This window comes from Callionymus lyra, chromosome 9, assembly GCF_982586985.1.
Source record: "Callionymus lyra chromosome 9, fCalLyr1.hap1.1, whole genome shotgun sequence".
Lineage (NCBI taxonomy): Eukaryota > Metazoa > Chordata > Actinopteri > Syngnathiformes > Callionymidae > Callionymus > Callionymus lyra.
Genome location: NC_141826.1, coordinates 18,917,318 through 18,937,759, shown reverse-complemented (window position 1 = coordinate 18,937,759; position 20,442 = coordinate 18,917,318). Strand labels below are relative to the sequence as shown.

General features: G+C 37.4%; 3 protein-coding genes and 1 long non-coding RNA gene across 9 annotated transcripts in view; 1 reads left to right on the top strand and 3 right to left on the bottom strand.

Annotated features, from left to right (window-relative positions):
- Positions 1–2,353, bottom strand: part of LOC148072125 (LIM and calponin homology domains-containing protein 1-like) — a 71,851-nt gene extending 69,498 nt beyond the window's left edge. For 4 of the 5 annotated variants that reach the window (XR_015712783.1, XM_087798410.1, XM_087798411.1 and 1 more), the window contains exon 1: positions 2,191–2,353. Coding sequence is in view for 4 of the 5 variants with exons in the window: in XM_087798410.1 (XP_087654536.1) it covers positions 2,191–2,265 (75 nt within the window). In the remaining variant the exon portion in view is untranslated. The remainder of the gene's footprint in view (positions 1–2,190) is intronic. The other variant, XM_087798412.1, reaches the window with a different exon arrangement.
- Positions 2,354–3,658: 1,305 nt separating this feature from the next.
- On the top strand, positions 3,659–7,370 carry LOC148072124 (transmembrane O-methyltransferase homolog). 2 transcript variants are annotated; one of them, XM_087798407.1, is made up of 5 exons: positions 3,659–3,745; positions 3,812–3,935; positions 5,142–5,410; positions 6,468–6,664; positions 6,724–7,370. In XM_087798407.1, the coding sequence occupies exons 3-5, from the start codon at positions 5,164–5,166 to the stop codon at positions 7,018–7,020; spliced, it is 741 nt and encodes a 246-aa protein (XP_087654533.1). In that variant the 5' UTR covers positions 3,659–3,745; positions 3,812–3,935; positions 5,142–5,163; the 3' UTR covers positions 7,021–7,370. The 2 variants fall into 2 exon arrangements, with proteins under 2 accessions (XP_087654533.1, XP_087654535.1); XM_087798409.1 differs by lacking the exons at positions 3,659–3,745; positions 3,812–3,935 and adding an exon at positions 3,956–4,283.
- Positions 7,371–15,280: 7,910 nt separating this feature from the next.
- Positions 15,281–16,251, bottom strand: LOC148072123 (uncharacterized). Its single transcript, XR_015712782.1, has 3 exons — positions 16,166–16,251; positions 15,422–15,755; positions 15,281–15,342 (listed from the first exon to the last, which is right to left on the bottom strand). It is a non-coding gene; the product is annotated as an uncharacterized LOC148072123 (long non-coding RNA).
- A 2,476-nt stretch (positions 16,252–18,727) lies between these two features.
- tifa (TRAF interacting protein with forkhead associated domain) lies at positions 18,728–19,940 on the bottom strand. The gene is made up of 2 exons (XM_087799115.1): positions 19,811–19,940; positions 18,728–19,748 (listed from the first exon to the last, which is right to left on the bottom strand). Exon 2 carries the CDS (start codon positions 19,742–19,744, stop codon positions 19,142–19,144), a length of 603 nt encoding a protein of 200 aa, XP_087655241.1. The 5' UTR covers positions 19,745–19,748; positions 19,811–19,940; the 3' UTR covers positions 18,728–19,141.
- Between the last annotated feature and the right edge of the window lie 502 nt (positions 19,941–20,442).

The window sequence follows — 20,442 nt, the reverse complement described above, 5'->3', positions numbered from 1 at the left end:
TGGCTGTTATGAGGGGCCATCAAGTAAAAATCAAGAATAAAGTAATAAAATCAAGCTAAATATGCTAACATTTTATTTTATTATATTTTCATTGTATTAAAAATATAAAACTTATTTAAAAACACTTTTCTCCAAATACTTATTTAGTAATCAGTTTCACCTTTTGGCAAAAGTGGCAAAACATTCTCACTAAAATAAAAACCTATAGTCATAGTTAAATACTAGTAATGAATAAAAGTAATGAAATAGTTCGTTTGTTCATGATCTTTGACCTCACTAATCCAATAATCTAAGTGGCCCTCTGACCTTTGCCCTTAAATGACATAGAGGGAGAGAAAAGAGTAGGGACAGGAGGTGAAGAAGGGAGTGCAGCCAGGGTGGAGATGGCGTCAGAGCAACTGAAAATGAGAAGCTCACTCGCTCACATTAGTTAGACGAGTCAGAGACGAAGACAGACATGACTCGAAACCAAGAGCAGAAAAGAGGTTGGTTATTAACTCTAATTAGTTCGACTATAAATGGGTTTAAATAAAAAATGCTTTTAATTGACTGAAATTGACTTAATAGCATTATGGATTACACTAAAATACATAAATACACAAGAGTCTGTCATTAAACAACACTTAACTCTGTTAGTGAAAGTCATCTTCAGACCACAGATCCCAGAGAAAAGACAATACAATACAATCAATACTCTCAATCAATCGATCGATGACTTGGAACTCTAACTATTAAAGTGGACTTTAGTTGTAAAACTCCAGCGATAACAAATAATCGTTGGTTTGTTTGTGAAGGCAGACGAGTGGACGACCCAGCGGTCCAGAACAGAACCGGGGCCTGTTGGGATTGTTTTGCGGAGGTGAAAATCCACCTCACATGACGCATTCATCTCTGCGAGCCAAACAAGCTGCAGCTGCTGGAGCCACGAACATGCAGCAACTGTCAGATGACTTTGACATTGATTGACAGAACAAAGTTTCAATCAGGTGGTCGGACAGAGAAGGTGAGACGGTAAAGTAAGGTCAACTTCCAGCTGAGCAGAAACTGATGATTCAAGGGCGTGAGTAAAACACTTTCATCTTCTTTATAACATTTAAAGAGGTTATTTGGTTTTAAAAATACAACAAGAAGTCACTACAGATTCCTCAGTCGAGGATGAATCGAACAGAAGCTCAAATACTTATTATCACCAAAAATAATCAGCAGTGACTCACTGAACATGATCTAATCCAGCATAAAGTAATATTTATCTTCAGATGTTTTCAAGTAAACGCCCAGAAGGGATCACAACAGACTCCCACTTTGATTCAACTGGACATGATTTATATTCTGGCATTCACTGAATCACAACAGGTCATCTAAGGTGAATACCTTCTTATCTATGATACTTATGTTCATACATGCAACAGAAATATATGTCTTCAATCCATAAAACTTCACTTAGAAGCTCATTTAAACTAAATAAAACCTTAAAAACGATTAAAAAATGCAAAGAAATCACAGAAAATTGACAAGAAAAGGTCAGAATTAACTTCAAAACGTTTAAAAAATGCAAAGAAATCAGAAAATTGACCAAAAAAAGGTCAGGATTAAACTAAATAAAACTTCAAAACGTTTAAAAAATGCAAATAAATCAGAAAATTGACAAAAAAAAAAGGTCAGGATTAACTTCAAAACGTTTAAAAAATGCAAAGAAATCAGAAAATTGACAAGAAAAAAAAAAGGTCAGAATGAACTTAAAAACGTTTAAAAATTGCAAAGAAATCAGAAAATTGACAAAAAAAAGGTCAGAATTAACTTCAAAACGTTTAAAAAATGCAAAGAAATCAGAAAATGGACAAAAAAAAGGTCAGGATTAACTTCAAAACGTTTTAAAAATGCAAAGAAATCAGAAAATTGACAAAAAAAAGGTCAGAATGAACTTAAAAACGTTTAAAAATTGCAAAGAAATCAGAATATTGACAAAAAAAGGTCAGAATTAACTTCAAAACGTTTAAAAATGCAAAGAAATCAGAAAATTGACAAAAAGCAAAAGGAATTCCCAATTTTAAGTTACATTTTAACCAAATTCTTCCAGAAAACACATTCTGCTGCATTCTAAATTGAGTCAAGTTTGACGTAGGGATTTGAACCACCAGTGTTTTTTTTTAAGCATCATAGAAGAAAGTGTGCATGAGTTCCGTGACTCACCTCGATCCACTTCTGCGCCTCCAGGAAGGCAGAAGACTCGGTCACCGGCTGATGCTGACGTCCGGTGTCTGCCATGGAGGACGATTTAAAGCCTGAGCAAACCCAGCGACAAAAGGCATTCGTGAGCTTCACGGAGAAGCTCGTCCGTCTCTCTGCGTGTTTACCTCTGACGGTGGGTGTGTGTGTGTGTGTGTGTGTGTGTGTGGGCGTGTGCGCGGCACCGGAGAGACACCGTCAACCAGCCGCGCCAGCAGCGACTCAGGCGAGCTGCGGCAGGACACTTCCGGAAACCGGTTGAAACACAAAACAATGGAATTTTTTTTATTTTGATATTTGTTTTTAATCGAGGCGGTTAAATTCTGTGTTATAGTTACCAACTAAATAAATGCGTCTTGCTATAATTGCTATATTATTAACCTAAAGTACAATTTAGCAATAACAAAAAACAAAATAAAATCTATTTTAAAATAAAATATACATATCAAATTAATATTATTGTCACGCATTGTTTTTATCACAAGGTATTTGGGCATTTCTCTATTAAAAAAAAAACCCGTCGAGTGCTTCGTGCTCTTATTGTGAAAGCAAACTAGTCGGGCTTCCTGTAGTTGGTGGTGCAGCTTGACGCAGCAGTACGACAGCGTGCTGCAGGATGACAGAAACCAAAACACACACACACACACACACACACACACACTCAGAGCATCGTCGTGTTTGGAACACACTGTAGAAGCCATCTTCCACTTTAGTAAAACAAGATGATCACAATCTGAGATGGAAACAACGAATCGTTTTTGGATAAATGAGAAGCTTTCTTTTTTTTTTTTTTTAACAATCATGATTTAATATTTATTAAAAAAAAACGCAGTACTCATCTTGTGATGTACAACATACAGTAGTTAATATCATTTCTTCTGGGAATTTTGGGGAAAAATTGTATTCTTATTTTCTCATACATCTATATTTCTTAAAAGCATGCCGTTATATACGCAAAAAAAGTGAATAATGTGTTTTAATCATGTGTTTCTATTTGTATGACAAATCTTTGGATTTATTTTTAAAAGGGTTTTCTTAAAAGTATTATTTATAAGTATAATGATTGATTTTGGAACAATACATTCATATTAAAAAAACGTTTTAACACCATTCCTTTTCTATAAATACTTGACCTGGATTGCAACATTTTTGAATAAAATAAATAAATAAAACACAATTTATTTAATATCATTTGAATTTATTTTCAAATTCGATTTATTATCATGAATAATTATCCAATGATTACCATTCACATGTTTCATATTTAAAGATGTTTTTCATCATCAGGTGTGAAGCGACTCAAGTCAAATCTCAGTCATCAAAGATATTCCATTCTTCTCCCCGGGATCATGAAAGTGGGCGAGTTCAGGAGCAGCCGTCCAATCGTATCCCTGCACCGCTCCTTCCCTTTTGGAGCTACTTCCTGGATACAGAAACGCCGGAGTTCCTTCTCGTCGTGTGTTGGAGAGTCTCATCTGTGTTTGACAGACTTGTCTCTGCAGCAGCTGCTCTGATGTCGGTGACTCTCTCTTATGTCTACAGTCTAACAAAGTGAACTCAGTGCAGTTTTAATTCATTGTGACAGGAGGAGGATCTAGAGCATGACTCGGACTGGATCTACAGGCACAAACCACATCTTATTCAATCTTTGAGCACAAAACTAACCTTGTTCTGATCCTTAAGGAGCTGTGGAATCAGAAGATTAACAGGTAAATATTAGAATAACTTGGTTGTTAGAACTGCTTACTTATATCTGTAAGTTAGTGGTGGTAAATGAAAAATCAGAAATGAATAAAAAACATGATAGTTTTATTTTCCCGTCTGCAGAATGTGACCGTCTTCGTCTTTTATCTTGAACACGACTTTAGTGGCTGTTGACTAAAGCCACGCTTGGCTTAATAATCTACTTGATAAATGACCTGCGGGTGAGAAAAGTGCAAAAGAAGATACTTGTCTAGTTGCTGGTGGTAAACTACTAGTGTTTTACAGCAAAATACATGTCAGTGATAATAAAAAGGAAAAGATCGAGTGCATAGGATCGGACTTCAGCAGTAATTGTATAAAAGAGTCTATTTTACTTCTCGACATAAAACAATGTTTTAAAAAAAATGTCAAAAACCCAACTTACCTGACTTACTCTCACGTTTCAAATGTTGAAGTCTCTCATCATGACGATGTTTAGATCTTATTACTCTAAAAAGTTCTACCCCGTCTTAAATCCGGGCGAACGAGAGGTTACGAGAGCAGAGTCCATTATGACGTAATAATGGCTTCACTCCTCCTCCAGACAGCTGTAATCACGCCCCGCTTTGTTTATACAACGAGCCCCTGGGTTGTGGATACTTCTGGGGATTGATGACATGCGGTGACAAACCTTGATGTTTGACCAATCACAGCAGAGTGGGTGTGGTTATGGTAAACGAGATTTTAGCTTGAGAAAAAAAAGTGTTTTCAGTGGGCGGGGCTTAAGTTCATTTTGTAATGTAAATATTTAAATGAAAAAGAGTTTTATACAAATAGACACGTACTGATTATACAAGAGTCCAACATCTATTCAAAAGACAGACAGAATAAAATCTCTCATTGACGCAATACAATGTTCGGACACAGGATGGCGGTAGTCGAGCTAAAGTATCAAAAACGGAAATTAAAAACTAATAATCGTGCTTTTGTTGGCAATATTTCCAAGTGAGCAGTAAGAATCTCACTTGTGTAGTTGAGTTCTTTACAATCCATCTCTTGGCTTAGTGTTCTTTATACAATACTTTTTAAATGATTCCATGTAAAGAAGGCGACAGGAGTAAAATAAAATAGTATTTTTAGATTCTTCTCAGTCTCGACGGAAACATCCTGCTATACTAAGATCAGTGTGTGTGTGTGTGTGTGTGTGTGTGTGTGCGTGTGTGTCTCCTCAGACTGTACCTCTGGGGCCCCGACATGTGGCTGCTGGTCTTCTCGTTGCCGCTGGTCGCCGCCGTCCTGATGTCGGGGCGCTGCCGTCACTGGATGTGGACTCGCTGGCGCCGGACCTGGAAGCTGTTGATCCGACGAGGGAAAGTGTGTGTCTGCAGCACACACGCCTTCGTCTTCTCACACTGCACACACGGTCGTGCCGACAGCGTCCTGGCGACCTTCGACCTCTACTCGGAGACGCATCCTTCGGACTACATCGGACCAAAGACCGGTCAGTGGAGTCCTTGTCCATCGTCCTCGTGGTCTTAGTTAGTTCACTAGAAAAGTATGTCAGTGTCATTGGAATATTGAAGGGTTGAAAACTCATAAAAATGCATTTCAATTTAAAAAATAAAATAAAAATGAATTACTTTTACGAATAACTTGTTTAAAAAATGTTTTATTGAAAATGTGTATTTGTTGTTACTAAAAAGTTGAGTTTATTAATTTATTACATATATCTTTTTTTCCCAAACTTAATTTTTAAATCTGAATATTATCAAAATGATTATCTATTATTCTAATTATAATGATGACTAGTGTGACGTTTTTATTTGTTCAGGCTTTTCCTTGATTTTCTGGAACTCCTGTGTTGTTCTCAGTATTATCTTGACCTTTAAAGTATATATTTTATTGAGTATTTTTTTGATTGTTTAAGCGCTTTGTGACCCTGGTCTGGAAAAGCGCTATATAAATACAAATTACTTACTTACATACTATATTCAGTATATTTACATACATTATATTCTGTATCATGAATATTATATATATATATATATATATATATATATATATATATATATATATTTGTTTTAGCCTTTCTAATTCAATACAATGTTTTTAAGACTGATTTAGAAAATATTAAATTTAGAAATTGTTTTTAAAATTCAACCTTTCAATGAAGGAATCAAATTATTTAATTATAATTATTTATTTTTTTAATTGAGGAAAAACAATAACAGTTAACAGGTCTATAGTTATTTTAATGTTTATATTTCAATAAAATATGTGCAAAATAAAATAATATCCATGTATTTTTTTACGATTAAGGTGCAAATATTTAAGGAGTTTGTTCATTTTTGTCTTACAATTAAACTTCTTGCCACTAGATGGCAGCAGCCATTATGTACTCCGCGGCTAAAGAAACAAATCCCAGCGTTGACTGAGGACGAGAGGATACATTTGCCTCCAGAAACTCGTTTCACAAAAAAAATGAAAGGAGTTACGAGTTGGTACTGCTCTCCAACAGTCCTTCTGTGACCTTTGACCTGATTTCGTCCTGACCTCAGGCGAGGAGCTGGACGCGGTGGTGCGACGCCTCCGTCCCTACAGGGTCCTGGAACTAGGAACCCACTGCGGCTACGCTTCGGTCCGCCTGCTGCGTCAGATGCCCCCTACTGGCCAGCTGGTCACGGTGGAGAAGGACCCCCTGGTGGCAGAGCTGGGGGAGGAGGTCATCATGGTGGCGGGCTTCAAACACTCTCAGGTGAGCTCTGAACCTGCAGGCTCCTGGAGGCAGATGAACTGATGAAACCTTCTGTGCAGTTCAAGGTCCTGACCGGAAGCTCGGCCAACGTCGTCCCGAAGCTGCACCACATTCTCTGTCCCTCGTCGGACGGCCGAGAACAATTCGACCTGGTCCTCATGGACCACGACCCGCAGCAATACTTTAGAGACCTGCTGGCCCTGGAGAGCGAGCAGCTGCTCTGTCCCATGACTTCCACCATCGTCCTGGTCTTCAGGGATCCTGAAACCAAGAACAGCAAACAGCTGATGGACTACCTGACGTCCAGGAAGTGTGACTACTCCATTCTTAGTTTGATCCACAAGGAGGTCTACTAGGAGGGTGGACCGGCCTTCCGTCCATGACACTGTAGGACTCTTTGATGTTTGACGAGATGTTGTCACGGCAACGGTTCCAACATGTTCAACTGTAAAGTGTAGCGCGCAAGACTTCCACTCGAGGGCGCTGTCGGCTTTAAAAGTATTGTGGTTCCAAAAAAAAAAGAAAAAAAAAAGCTTTTACAATCAGCCCTTTTTGTTTTGATGCACTTTATTGAAAATTGGTTTTATTGAAAATGTCTGATTGATTTAAGCCACTGTTTGTATTGATTTTTTTTTTTGGATTAGATAATAAAAATCTACCTCCATAGAAAATGACAATTTAATTTGAATTTAAATAAACTTAGAAGGACCAGAGACATAAAACAACTTTTTTTCCCCCTAGGTCTGAACAATTGTTTCAGTTAAAATCGAAATCTCGATTTACTAGAATGCAATTGTCAAATTGCAGGCCATTAAAAAAAAACTTTACAATAGGTGGGGGCAGAAACAAGCGAACTGAGACAAACTTCAGTCATTTTTTTTTCTTCTTTTCTTCTTATTCAATTGGTGTAGCCTAAACTTTCTTCTTGTTATATATATACAGTGCCTTGCGAAAGTATTCGGCCCCCTTGAACCTTTCAACATTTCGCCACATTTCAGGCTTCAAACATAAAGATATAAAATTTTAATTTTTTGTCATGAATCAACAACAAGTGGGACACAATCGTGAAGTGGAACGAAATTTATTGGATAATTTAAACTTTAACAAATAAAAAACTGAAAAGTGGGGCGTGCAATATTATTCGGCCCCTTTACTTTCAGTGCAGCAAACTCACTCCAGAAGTTCAGTGAGGATCTTTGAATGATCCAATGTTGTCCTAAATGACTGATGATGATAAATAGAATGCACCTGTGTGTAATCAAGTCTCCGTATAAATGCACCTGCTCTTTGATAGTCTCAGGGTTCTGTTTAAAGCGCAGAGAGAACCATGAAGACAAAGGAAAACACCAGGCAGGTCCGAGATACTGTTGTGGAGAAGTTTAAAGCCGGATTTGGATACAAAAAGATTTCCAAAGCTTTAAACATCTCAAGGAGCACTGTGCAAGCAATTATAAAGAAATGGAAGGAGTATCAGACCACTGCAAATCTACCAAGACCCGGCCGTCCCTCCAAACTTTCATCTCAAACTAGGAGAAGACTGATCAGAGATGCAGCCAAGAGGCCCATGATCACTCTGGATGAACTGCAGATAACTACAGCTGAGGTGGGAGAGTCTGTCCATAGGACAACAATCAGTCGTGCACTGCAAAAATCTGGCCTTTATGGAAGAGTGGCAAGAAGAAAGCCATTTCTCAAAGTTATCCATAAAAAGTCTTGTTTAAAGTTTGCCACAAGCCACCTGGGAGACACACCAAACATGTGGAAGAAGGTGCTCTGGTCAGATGAAACCAAAATCGAACTTTTTGGCCACAATGCAAAACGATATGTTTGGCGTAAAAGCAACACAGCTCATCACCCTGAACACACCATCCCCACTGTCAAACATGGTGGTGGCAGCATCATGGTTTGGGCCTGCTTTTCTTCAGCAGGGACAGGGAAGATGGCTAAAATTGATGGGAAGATGGATGGAGCCAAATACAGGACCATTCTGGAAGAAAACCTGTTGGAGTCTGCAAAAGACCTGAGACTGGGACGGAGATTTATCTTCCAACAGGACAATGATCCAAAACATAAAGCCAAATCTACAATGGAATGGTTCACAAATAGACGTATCCAGGTGTTAGAATGGCCAAGTCAAAGTCCAGACCTGAATCCAATCGAGAATCTGTGGAAAGAGACTGCTGTTCACAAACGCTCTCCATCCAACCTCACTGAGCTCGAGCTGTTTTGCAAGGAAGAATGGGCAAGAATTCCAGTCTCTCGATGTGCAAAACTGATAGAGACATACCCCAAGCGACTTGCAGCTGTAATTGCAGCAAAAGGTGGCGCTACAAAGTATTAGCGCAAGGGGGCCGAATAATATTGCACGCCCACTTTTCAGTTTTTTATTTGTTAAAAAAGTTTAAATTATCCAATAAATTTCGTTCCACTTCACGATTGTGTCCCACTTGTTGTTGATTCATGACAAAAAATTAAAATTTTATATCTTTATGTTTGAAGCCTGAAATGTGGCGAAATGTTGAAAGGTTCAAGGGGGCCGAATACTTTCGCAAGGCACTGTATATGTATATAGGATATTGTGTAAGAAAAGATTGCAAATATTTTTCCAGATAATGCATCAAAGCATACATGTATTACCTTTGAAATAACATTTTATTTTAATTCATTTCACAATTAACACCGAAATATTCCCGGCGTTAATTCATTCGTGTGGTGCAATTAAACCTCTGACCACTAGTTGGCTACACTCGCCTGGATATTGCATGTCGCTCCAGTTTGTTTAAGACAGTCAACACACTTCATTGTGCATTAATAAACGTTTAAATTTGTTAATTTTTTGAGAAGCACTTTCACATTTGATTAGACAAAGTATTCTCTAACTTTTTAAAGTGTCGTTCCTTTAAAAGAAAAAATATATTGTTGTTCCTACAGTATTGCAATATATCATTTAAATCTTTTTAATTTTTTTCCCCAAATGGTTCAACCTTAGTTTTTTCAAACCTCTACTTGATACAATTATCAATCTCTGATCCACCATTTTGACTCTCCACCATCTTTAGACCCCACCCCAGAAGATGGCTCTACTTTTTGTGTATGTTTTGAGCACGGCTCTAGTAGATGAACTTCTGGATGCTTGTCAATAAACAGCAGTGATTGAAAACCAGCAGTAAAAAAACACAGTAGAGTCGGTGTCGACGGCGACAAACGTGTAATCACCTCACACATCATTAGTGCGATAACGACTCCATCATTCCAGCGCGGAGACAGAACCATCACTGCTTCACCTCCCATCAGTCTGTAATTACGCCGCCGCTCATTAACTCCACCACCTCCCGGTCCACTCCAGACGTGGTCAATTTCTCAGCTGCCACACTTGATTTAACACTTCCTCAGACCTCTATCGCCTCCACATGTAAACACCCCCCAATTCTCCGACGGTTCCCTAAAAAAAAAAAAAAAAATCCCACTTTTAATGGGTTCAATTTGGTGGTTCCCCCTGCAGCAGGCGGGGGAATTGCACCCGCGCGCAGGCCGGATGTAAACACAGCTGTCAATTATAAATCAAACCCTGAAAAGAGGCACGCTCGGCTGCCCCGGGCGCTCCACGCACTGCCGGGACTGCTGCGCCAGCGTCGAGATGGAGGGAGAAAAAAAAAGAAAGAAAAGTGATGCGGGGAATGTTTTTCTCGTTTTTTTTGTTTTTTCATCCTGTGAGTTTTCAAGACAGCTGCTGTTCCTGTCCACGTCCTTTCAACTGCTCAGATTTATCTCTGCAGTGAATCAATCCATCAAAGTTAAAGGAAAAATAAGTTGCTCTTGTGACTATAAAACTGATCGCGTATACATTTTATTAACAAATTCTAATAGTTTAGTAATTTTAAGTAAGTAAGTATTTTATATTTATATAGCGCTTTTCCAGACCAGGGTCACAAAGTGCTTAAACAAAACAATACTCAATAGAATATATACTTAAGAGGTCAAATATTTATTTCCTTTATATTTTACAGTTTTATATTTTACAGTATATGTAACATTATTTTTGTTCAACAAGTGGTCATTTTCAGAGCTTAAAAATGATGTGCTTGAGTAAGACTATAAAACTGAGTACGTATAAATGTCTTTAACAACTTCAAATAGTTTTCTATTTTAGGTCATGACCATTTAAATGCTTTATACAACTTGCAAAGATTGTTTTTACATTTATTTCCTATATTTTACAGAAATGTATGTATGTATACTGCTGTGTTTGTGTGTGTGGTTGTGCATGTCTGATTGTGTGTGTGGTTGTGCAGGTCTGATTGTGTGTGTGGTTGTGCAGGTCTGATTGAGTGCGAGTGTGTGTGATTGTGTGTGTGCGTTTGTGCAAGTCTGATTGTGTGTGTGTGTGTGTTTGTGTGTTTGTCATCATCATCATTGTGCGATAGTAGACTATAAACTAATCATGTATAAATGTATAACATCTTCTAATGGTTTACCATTTGCAAGTCATTACCATTATTTATATAACCTACAAAACTTTAAAAAAAAAAAATGATTTCCTTTATATTTTACAGTATATGCTAAATTATTTTTGTAAATAACTCGTCATTTTCCGAACTCAGTAGGTGGAGCTCAGTTACTGATTCAGAGATTTAAAGATTACAGAAATGTGAATTTTTTTTTTTACTATCGAGTAGAACAGAACTGGGCTACGAGCGGTTTGGGGGCCTCTTGCGACCGTTAGATTGTATTTATTTGGCCCCCGGGAGGTCAGAGTCATTATTATTAGTCTGATCGTGTAGCAAATGTTTCTTACAGCAAAATACACTTTTGTTTGTTTAATATAAAGGTAAGGTAAGGTAAATAATGTCATACAAAGGTTTTTTCCCCTTTGGTGTGCGTTTCCTGTCCCTAAAAATACTTGTACTACTTATAAAAAATATATATTTTTTGGATATCAACATGCAACCTTTTTTATTAATGTAAAGGCATAATAATGAATCTGTTATCTACTTTTTGCAGTTCTGTCCTTTCCATCATATTATGGCTCTTCTTTTCTCCATAAAGTCTTTCTATTGACGGCCCCTAACAACAGTCATGTTATATAATGACGCTCCTTCAAAAAAATAACTGCGCACCTTTTGGAGAAGTATCTCAGTTCCTTTCAGGAGGAGACGTTTAAAGTGAGTACTGGGAGGAGGCCCCAGGGCAGACCCGGGCGGACCCCCCTAAAAAGGGGATTCTGTGAAGTGCTACTTCCTGGACCTGACCTCAGATAATAGGAATATACTTTGACTGTCATGAACCAATGAGGGTTGATGAGGAAAAAATAAGTTGATCCAGAACAATTAGTCTGATGGACCAACATCGACGCGACATCTTATCGTCATTGACCTCATTCTCATTTGCTGCAATGGATCCGAGTACGTGTGTGTGTGTGTTTGTGTGTGTGTGTTTGTGTGTTTGTTTGTGTGTGTGTGTGTTGCCCAGGCTCGGCTGTTAACGGATCAATTGTGTTTCTGCATCGACAAGCTTTCCGAGGAGCGACATCGATTTGTGTGAAAAACACATACAAAAAAAAATGTGGCGAGCAGAAAAATGCGAATCGATTGATCTTCGCGGGGCAAATATGAAATTGATATTTAGAAAAAGAAGTGGAAACACACACTCTCTCCTTCATCCGTAAACTGTGACAGAAATGGCTGTAATTTCTCAGCTTGTTGGCTCTAAAAAGGTCTCGAGTTATGGAGCCAAAATAAATGTAAGTGTATGATTTATGGTGAAGAAAATATACATCTCAACATGATGAGTCCAGATTGAATGTGGTGCCATCGCTGTGTTCGGCTGCGTCGACACAAAGACAGAGTTGCTTGTGTTAAGTTTTGGACTCGTCTTTCATTATAATGAGCAGCAAACTCAACAGGCTCTCGGATGAACGTCGGAGCAATCGTTTGAGAACTGAGGATCTTTTTGTTCTAAAGAAAAACTAATAAATAGTTGTGTAACTGGAGTGTGTAGCAGCTACCAACCAATCCGATGACAGTTAGTGTAACACAACAACAACTTTGTCTGTAAGCTGCCATGTTTGTATAATTTATCTTTCATGTCTCCGTTTTGTGTACATCTGGAATGACCTCTTTCATAAAACTTGGTGCTGTAAAACCTCCACTTTCCTCCCATATGCTGTTCTAATGAATTTTCTATCTAGTTCCTTGTAGAGTAGAATTACATAATTGTACACGGTGCCGTATCGATATTAAATGATATACTGTACACACAAACATACAGCAAATATACATTATATATTTTATTGTTATGATGATTATTTTATGGTTTATTAATTCATATAGCGTGTGGAAAATAATTGATAATATTTTTTGAATGTAAAATCAATATGCAAATATTCACAGTGTTTGTTCATTGTTGTTTTGCAATTAAACTTCCTGCCACTAGATGGTAGATGTTCCTCTGCAGATCAATGAACGATGAAAACAAAGAAGTGTGTCGTAAATAAAACACATTTAAAAAAGGCCATCAGGTCGCCACAAGGGGTGTAAGAAAACATCCATCCTATTCAAAATGTGATTCTTCCCCCCCCCCGATACTGTGTAGATATTTACCAGTACTCTATTGATTGTCTTTTAATTCGTTTTTTAATTAATTTTCAATTTTGTACAAATTTGGATTTTAAAACATATTTTGTTTGTATATATTTCAGTCAAGTGTATAAAAATGTTTTATTTATTTACTATTCACATTCAAATATTCATAGCGTTTGTTCATTTTTGTGTTGCAGTTACACTTCTGTCCACTGTCATTAGGTCTTCTGAAGCTAAAGGAACAATGAAATCCAGCAAGGATCGTGGTGATGACTGAGAACGAGAGGATACAGCAAACTTCAGCAGCTTTTAAAGCTGATGTTTGGACATATTTTGGTTTAGAAAAAAAATTAAAGCAGTTACGATTTAGTCAAGAGTCATGTGGTCTGTAGATTCTGCAACACCAGAGTCAAGTACTCGACAATACTACACATATATTCGGACAAAATACTGCAATATATTGTATTGTTGATCTGTATCATGATACGTATCGCCAGATTCTTGCCAACACAGCCTTATTGAGGAGTTAATTTATCTACACACTTTCAATCCTCACTTTTAGTAAATACACTTTAATTATTTAGCAGTTGTGCTTCTCAAACACCTGAGTCAGCATCAGCCACGGGGCTCTGAGGTTTGATCGCTCGAACACAACCCGTTGTTTCACCTCCGAGTTTATTCAAGCGACCGAAACACTCGTGGACAGTCATTAGCAGGTGCAACAACAGAGCAGGGGGAACCGAACAAACACTCGACCACGTACAAGGGAGCAATCCAATTTAGATTTCATAATACTTCAACGTTGCCACGGCTGGATCACGCGCCGGTTTCTCCGCCCGCAGGGTTCATACATCTCGGGCCGTAATAGACTCGTGGGAAATAAAAAGTCCGGGCTCCATAACGGTTTCAGCTGCACTCGTGGCAGTTTGCGGGAATTACCTTCCACTCCGAGAGTGGAACGGTCATTAAAGTCTATTTTCAGGAGCCGAGCCGGGCAGGTAGGAGTCGGCGCGCTGGAACGTCGTCCTCGTAGCGTCTAAAATCATTCGATTATCGTCGAAGAAAGATTCAATAGTGACACGTGGAAGGAGTGAATCATTTTCAGATTAGCCAGATTGGTTCGTAAGAGAGCGGGATTGGAAGTCGATAACAACGGACATCAGTGACTCGTTTGTGGCCGAATATCATCCTGGATAGAAGTCGAAATAATCAAAAATATTTGACGACATGTTTGTGGGTTTTTGTTTGTTAATTTTCTTCTTGTGTAAAAGAATAAGAGGAAGACAACCTTGAGGATGGGAGGATCAAGATTGGTGCGGAAAGACAAAGAGAATCTTTGTAAAGCTGCTTTGATTTTTTACAGTTTTTCAAGCTCATCATTAACAATGTTGGTCAAAGATTGTTACTTTTCTTCAATAGATGTGTGACCAAAAAAATTACAAAAAATAACTAGTAAGCGTAAAATACTAAAATAAAAAATACTAAAAGTATGGTTCTAGACTTGAATATGTATTCTTGGAATATAAGAAAAATGTCAATGCATCGATTCATCTCAATATTTTCTCTCAAAATACTGTATCAATATTCAACAGCATTGTATTGAAATTATGTTTTGCTTTTAAATCACATTTAATTTTTATCATAGTTCTTTAATGGTTGTCATTTCAATAAACATTTCATAAACTATAATAATAAGATTTTCTTTTCATTTACAATTAAAATTGAAATATTCAAATTAGCAGTTATATCATGTCATCCTCCGCAGCTCCGCAGAACAATGAAATCCCTACAATGACTGAGGACGAGAGGATACAGTCGACACTTTAAAGCTGATGTTTGGACACATTTTGGTTTCAAAACAAATGAAAGCAGTTACGACTTCATCAAGAGTCATGTGGTCTGTAAATTCTGCAACACCAGAGTCAAGTACTCGACAATACTACAAATATATCCTTGTACAGCATCAAAATATACGCATGGTATCGCCAGATTATTGCCAATACACACCTCTAATTCTGGTTCTTGACTGACCTGATCATGATACCCTTCGTTTCTTTAAGGATCTTGAAGCTCTCCTCTCCCAGTCCTGTCAGTCGACACCTGGAAGAAGATTGTTTCAGGTTATTTGCACAAACCCTAAGTCTGAGAAACAAACCAGCAGCGACGCCCAGAGACTCACTGTCTCTCCGTGTGTTTATTCATGGCAGAGGTGGAAGTGTCTCGGTAAAGCCTGTAACTGGGCTCTGATTAAATCTGAGTTGTCCATTATTTGCTGCTGAGTGCAGACCTGAGCTGATCTGGGTGATTTGCTCCCGACAGGTCAGTACATCAGCCGTGGTGTAAGTGCTCCGAGCCACATTAAATCCACCTGGAAGATTACACTTCAGAGGCATCTTTGACGGCTTTATACACCGAACCTTCACAGGAACTTTCTCTACAGGCGGGCAGAGGTTCTTCTTCTTCTTTCACTGCTGAGTTGAACTCTGCTGATCACGTGACTGGGTCAAAACAACCTTTAAAAAATATACAAATGAATAACTTTTCTCTGAAGGTATTCTTTATCAATAATTCTGAAGTTAAATTAACGTAGATAAATACGTGGCGATTTTTAAAGGTAAACGTTTTTGTAGAACTATTTTATTAATAAGCATGTACAGTATTATTAAATATTAAATCTAAATAAAACGAAAGCTACCGTTAAATTAGTTGTATTAATCAAACAAATACATTTGCTTATTAATTATTATTATATTATTATTATTATAATTTAATATTAATATATAAGTTCCAGTTGCCATGAAGCTTGTGGATGCGTTAGCATGTTGCTACTCACACTCATTTAATATCATCTTAAAGACGATATAACTTACTTTGTAATCTTTATACCAATAAAATAAAAACGTGCAAAGCTTCTTCCACTTACCAGACACGGCATTAAGGCAGAATACATGGTTAAACGTTGTTTTTTCTGAAGATATACGATGAGAATATCATCTTAAAGGGAGCGATATTATGTACCAGGCGTACCTTTACAAAATAAAAGTCGAGACATTACACACTTCCGGTTGTTTTCAAGAGTCGCCGAAACAAAACCGAAATAAAGTTATATTTAAGGTCTTATTATCTGGAATGGATAAGAAAAGTTCAATATTTAAATTGAGAAATGTATAAATTCTACAAACTATATCCTTGCATTTCCATATTTAATAAAAAGTGATATTGAAATAGTTTAACGTCTAATCTGACCAAGTTTTAAATAATATTGTGAGTAAGTGAAGAAAATGAACACTTGAGAAATATAAAATTCATATAAATCTTTATTTTCTATTCACTTGAACTTGCTCTCATCTATATAAAGAGGGAACATTGTGGTCACATGACCTAATGACTTCTCATTCTCAACGTGGAAGTTTTAAGTCTAAGATCATAAGTCAAGTGGGGGGTTGAGAGAATTCGTTGTTGCATCATTTTGAATATGATATTAGTGGATATTTAACCAGTAATGTCAAGTTTAACACAATATAAGTTGTTGGCCGAATTTCAATGTTTTTTTTTGTTGCAGCCTGTAACTGGAAATTAACTTTTAACAATAAAAAACACTTGTAATTTTATTTTAAGTAAGTAATTTTTATTTGTATAGCGCTTTTCCAGACCAGGGTCACCAAGCGCTTAAACAATCAAAACAATATCCAATAAAGTATATACTTTAAAGATCAAGATAAAACTGATAACACAACAGTAAATAAAAGTGAAGCACAAACATCCTTAACTCACTCTTCTATTACATTTATTTTACAACATTAAATATCTCCAAACTGTTTGTATAGAAAGCTGGATTATCCGGGCTTTAGGTTTTAACCTCCTCGTGTGAGCGTCTTATTCTGTTAATCCAAAAATAATGGATTCACTTAAAACTCTTGGAGAAAAAAAGATAAAAAGCTTTGAACGAGACGGTGCTCATCCACAGATCCGTCAAGTCCTGGCAGCTCAGTCGTGTCTCTGCCTCCACGTGGCTGACCTGCAGGTCCTGCCTCCTGACAGCGCTGATGTTTGTGTGCATGTTACTCTAAAAATACCAGCTCCTGTGCACGGCCCTGTGGTTAATTGAGACCCGGCACCGGTGACCCTACTCCGTGTCAGACCTCCACCGCCGTCAGCATCAGCCATCAGTCATGATGGGTAATTGGATGCTGTGTCATGGAAGCCGTGAGTGGACACCAGGCTTTTTGTTCCAGAAAAACCATCTTCATGTCGAATTTGTGATGTGACGCCTCGTCTGCCAGAGATCCAGTGAATATAACACAACATTATTGTCAGCGTGACAGGATGGGAATTTACAGAAAATTGTTTATAACAAGCAGAATAACAAATCTTTTTAAAGTGGTTAATAGTTAGGTTAAACCTTGTAAAATAGCTTGTTTAGTTTAGTTCTTCTTTTTAACAATATTTATTTTCTTATGTTTTTTTAAGACTTTTGAAGTTAGAAGTAAATCTGTGACATCAAAATATTGAATGGTTGAATTAACATTTCAATGGTAGAAACATTTAAATTAAATATTAATTTATTATTTTTGGTTTGGAATAATGTCTCTATCTTAAGGTTTGTTTTAATTTTATACTTGAATTCAATAATTTTTATATTTAAAGAATATTTTTTTTCGATAATTTAATTAAAATATATGAATATTTTTTACACATATAGTTTCATGTACTAATTCCAATAATTCAAGAATACATCTCAATGAAATATAACTTTTAAATGAAATATTAATTTATTGTTAATAGGGCCACCAGAGAATACAAAAGAGTGTAGGGTATGGAAATATATCAGTGCCAATATTGAATAGTTGAATTAAATATCAAATGTAATTTTTAATTCGATTTTCGAGTAATTGAATACATTCTTGGAATAATTTCATTTCAATATTCGAATATTGAAAAAAAAAAAGTAACAATGGAATGTAATAATTCAAATTTTAATAAGTAGAATTCTTGTTTTGAATAATTGACTTCAGAAATGTGAATATTTTCACACATTCAGTTTAATATTTAAATTTCAATAATTCAAAGATATATTTTCTAGATTTTATTTTTATTTTTATAGTAGTCTCTTAAATTCAGTTTTTCAATAAACATACTAAATATATACTGTAAGAGCCACCAGACAAATCCAAAAGAGCTATAGGATCGAACTTTCAGCCAATCACGCGACACGCAGGCGATCATGTGATGATGTAGAAGCACAAGCATGTCAATTCATCATGGTGGATGAATTTAAAACTTAGTACGAGTGGCCCAGTTCTTGACTGGATTAGTCTGGTGGAATATCAGAATTATAATATAAAAATATGTGTAAAAATTAAATAATTCATATTTTTTTTATAAATGTATATAAAAACAAATTACATTTTTTTCAAAATATGATTACAAGCTAAAATATTCAAAAGTAAAATTGTATTGCTTAAAAAAAACGTTTTCAAGAGTGTTGACGTTGAAACAAACTTTATTGATTCGTCCCCTCAGTCAGAATATTCTAGAAACACAAAAGAAGTCACATGATCCGCTGACCATTCAACCCACTGTGATGAGCTCAGTCTCAAAAGCAGGAACACATTTTGAATAAGGAAACAAACTTCCTTCACTTCTGCTTCTGTTGGACTTTCGATATTGCAAGCGTGACACGCTCAAGATCACGATCAGTCATTCCTCAGGCTCTCATTCCTGTCGTGGCACAGTTAAGCAAATACCAAAGATTCAAACACAGACTTGCACATGAGCACGTGGGAAGATCATAAGAAGACAGTCAACCGTCAGGTCATAAACACAGTGCAGTAAAAGTTAATAACGGTGTTGTTAAAATACATTAATAAAAGTTCATTTTAGTGAGCGTTGAAAACATCTAAAGAGTCTCGTCCACCTCCAGTGGTCCCTGATAGTTCATCTGTATCGCCGGGGCCATGGTCTCAATGACCGGGGCCATGGTCTCCATGACCGGGGCCACGGTCTCCATGACCGGAGCCGACTTGGGTTCACATGTGAAGGTGTCTCTCATCAGGGAAACAGCCGCGACCTTCACGCCGACCTCGAACGACTCTTTAGCCTCCCCTGGATCTCGGACGATGAGCAGCTCGTAGAGTCCGAACCGGACCAAGGCCTTGTCAGGGAGGTCCAGCCTCTCCAGGTGCCCCAGACTGACGCCGTTGACCACCAGTCGGGCCTTCCTGGACAAGTTCTTGATGCAGAAGAGCATCTCCGGACTCCCCGGGTTGCGGTAGGCCTGAAGAGAGAGTTGCTTTTTGGACACCTTTAGGTCATTCAGCAGAAAAGTGCAGGAGTTCTTGTCTCGCCCCAGCTTGAGGGGCTCGTCGGCGGGCAAGGTGTGCTTGGCGTCCACCGGGAGGAGGCAGAACATGCCCTGGACGCCCTGCTGGGGGTGGTAGATCTGGAGGTCGAGGCTGGTCAGGAGGTCCTCCTCGGTTTCAACAGTCTGGGACACCATCATGGTGCTGACACAAACATGAAGTTTCAGTCACAAGCTCCAGAGAATATCTCTTTTTTTCTTTCTCACCTCTTACTCAGCGTCTCCTGACTCGATCCAGCAAGAGTTTGTGAACAGAAGCTGCAGATCACAGACACAGAGAAGCAGAAACTGACTGAAGAAAGTAAACAGACTTACCCGCATATAAAGTTTGATGCCTTCAGGGACCGTAGGATTCTTTCGGTATGCAACGGCAGTATGTACAAAAACGTTACATAAAATTAGAATAGTTAGTGCAATTCCATCGTTAGCAATCGTTTTTAGATAATAATAATAATAGTAACAACATTATCGACTTTTCTTCCGTTAGTTTGTGATATTATAAAATATTATTCAATGGTTCCGACTCGTTTTAGAAAATATCCAAAATCCCTATTATGTTGTTTAAACTAAAGCCTCAGTATTTCAAGTCTGAAAGTAGTTTTCTATAATCGCCTCTAATAAATTAGTGTTTTAATCCGCTTTCTTTTGTTGACCCTGAACGCAACACTACTATACGGAATTTCCCAGCTGACGAAACCGGAAGCTGAGACCAAATTCTTCACGTGTGAAAGTAATAATAATAATAATATTTGTGTATTTTCTTGTGTGAAAACGTCGCGATTTTAACCTATTTTTATAACAAAGCACTTATATTCGGTAGAAAAAAAAACACAATAAAT

What these genes read in the sequence shown, in the direction of transcription:
- LOC148072124 (XM_087798407.1), top strand. Translation starts at nt 5,164, where the DNA reads ATGTGGCTGCTGGTCTTCTCGTTGCCGCTGGTCGCCGCCGTCCTGATG. An exon ending in CTACATCGGACCAAAGACCG is followed by an intron (nt 5,411 to 6,467) that starts GTCAGTGGAGTC and finishes TCCTGACCTCAG; the next exon opens with GCGAGGAGCTGGACGCGGTG. An exon ending in CGGGCTTCAAACACTCTCAG is followed by an intron (nt 6,665 to 6,723) that starts GTGAGCTCTGAA and finishes CCTTCTGTGCAG; the next exon opens with TTCAAGGTCCTGACCGGAAG.
- tifa (XM_087799115.1), bottom strand. Translation starts at nt 19,744, where the DNA reads ATGATGGTGTCCCAGACTGTTGAAACCGAGGAGGACCTCCTGACCAGC.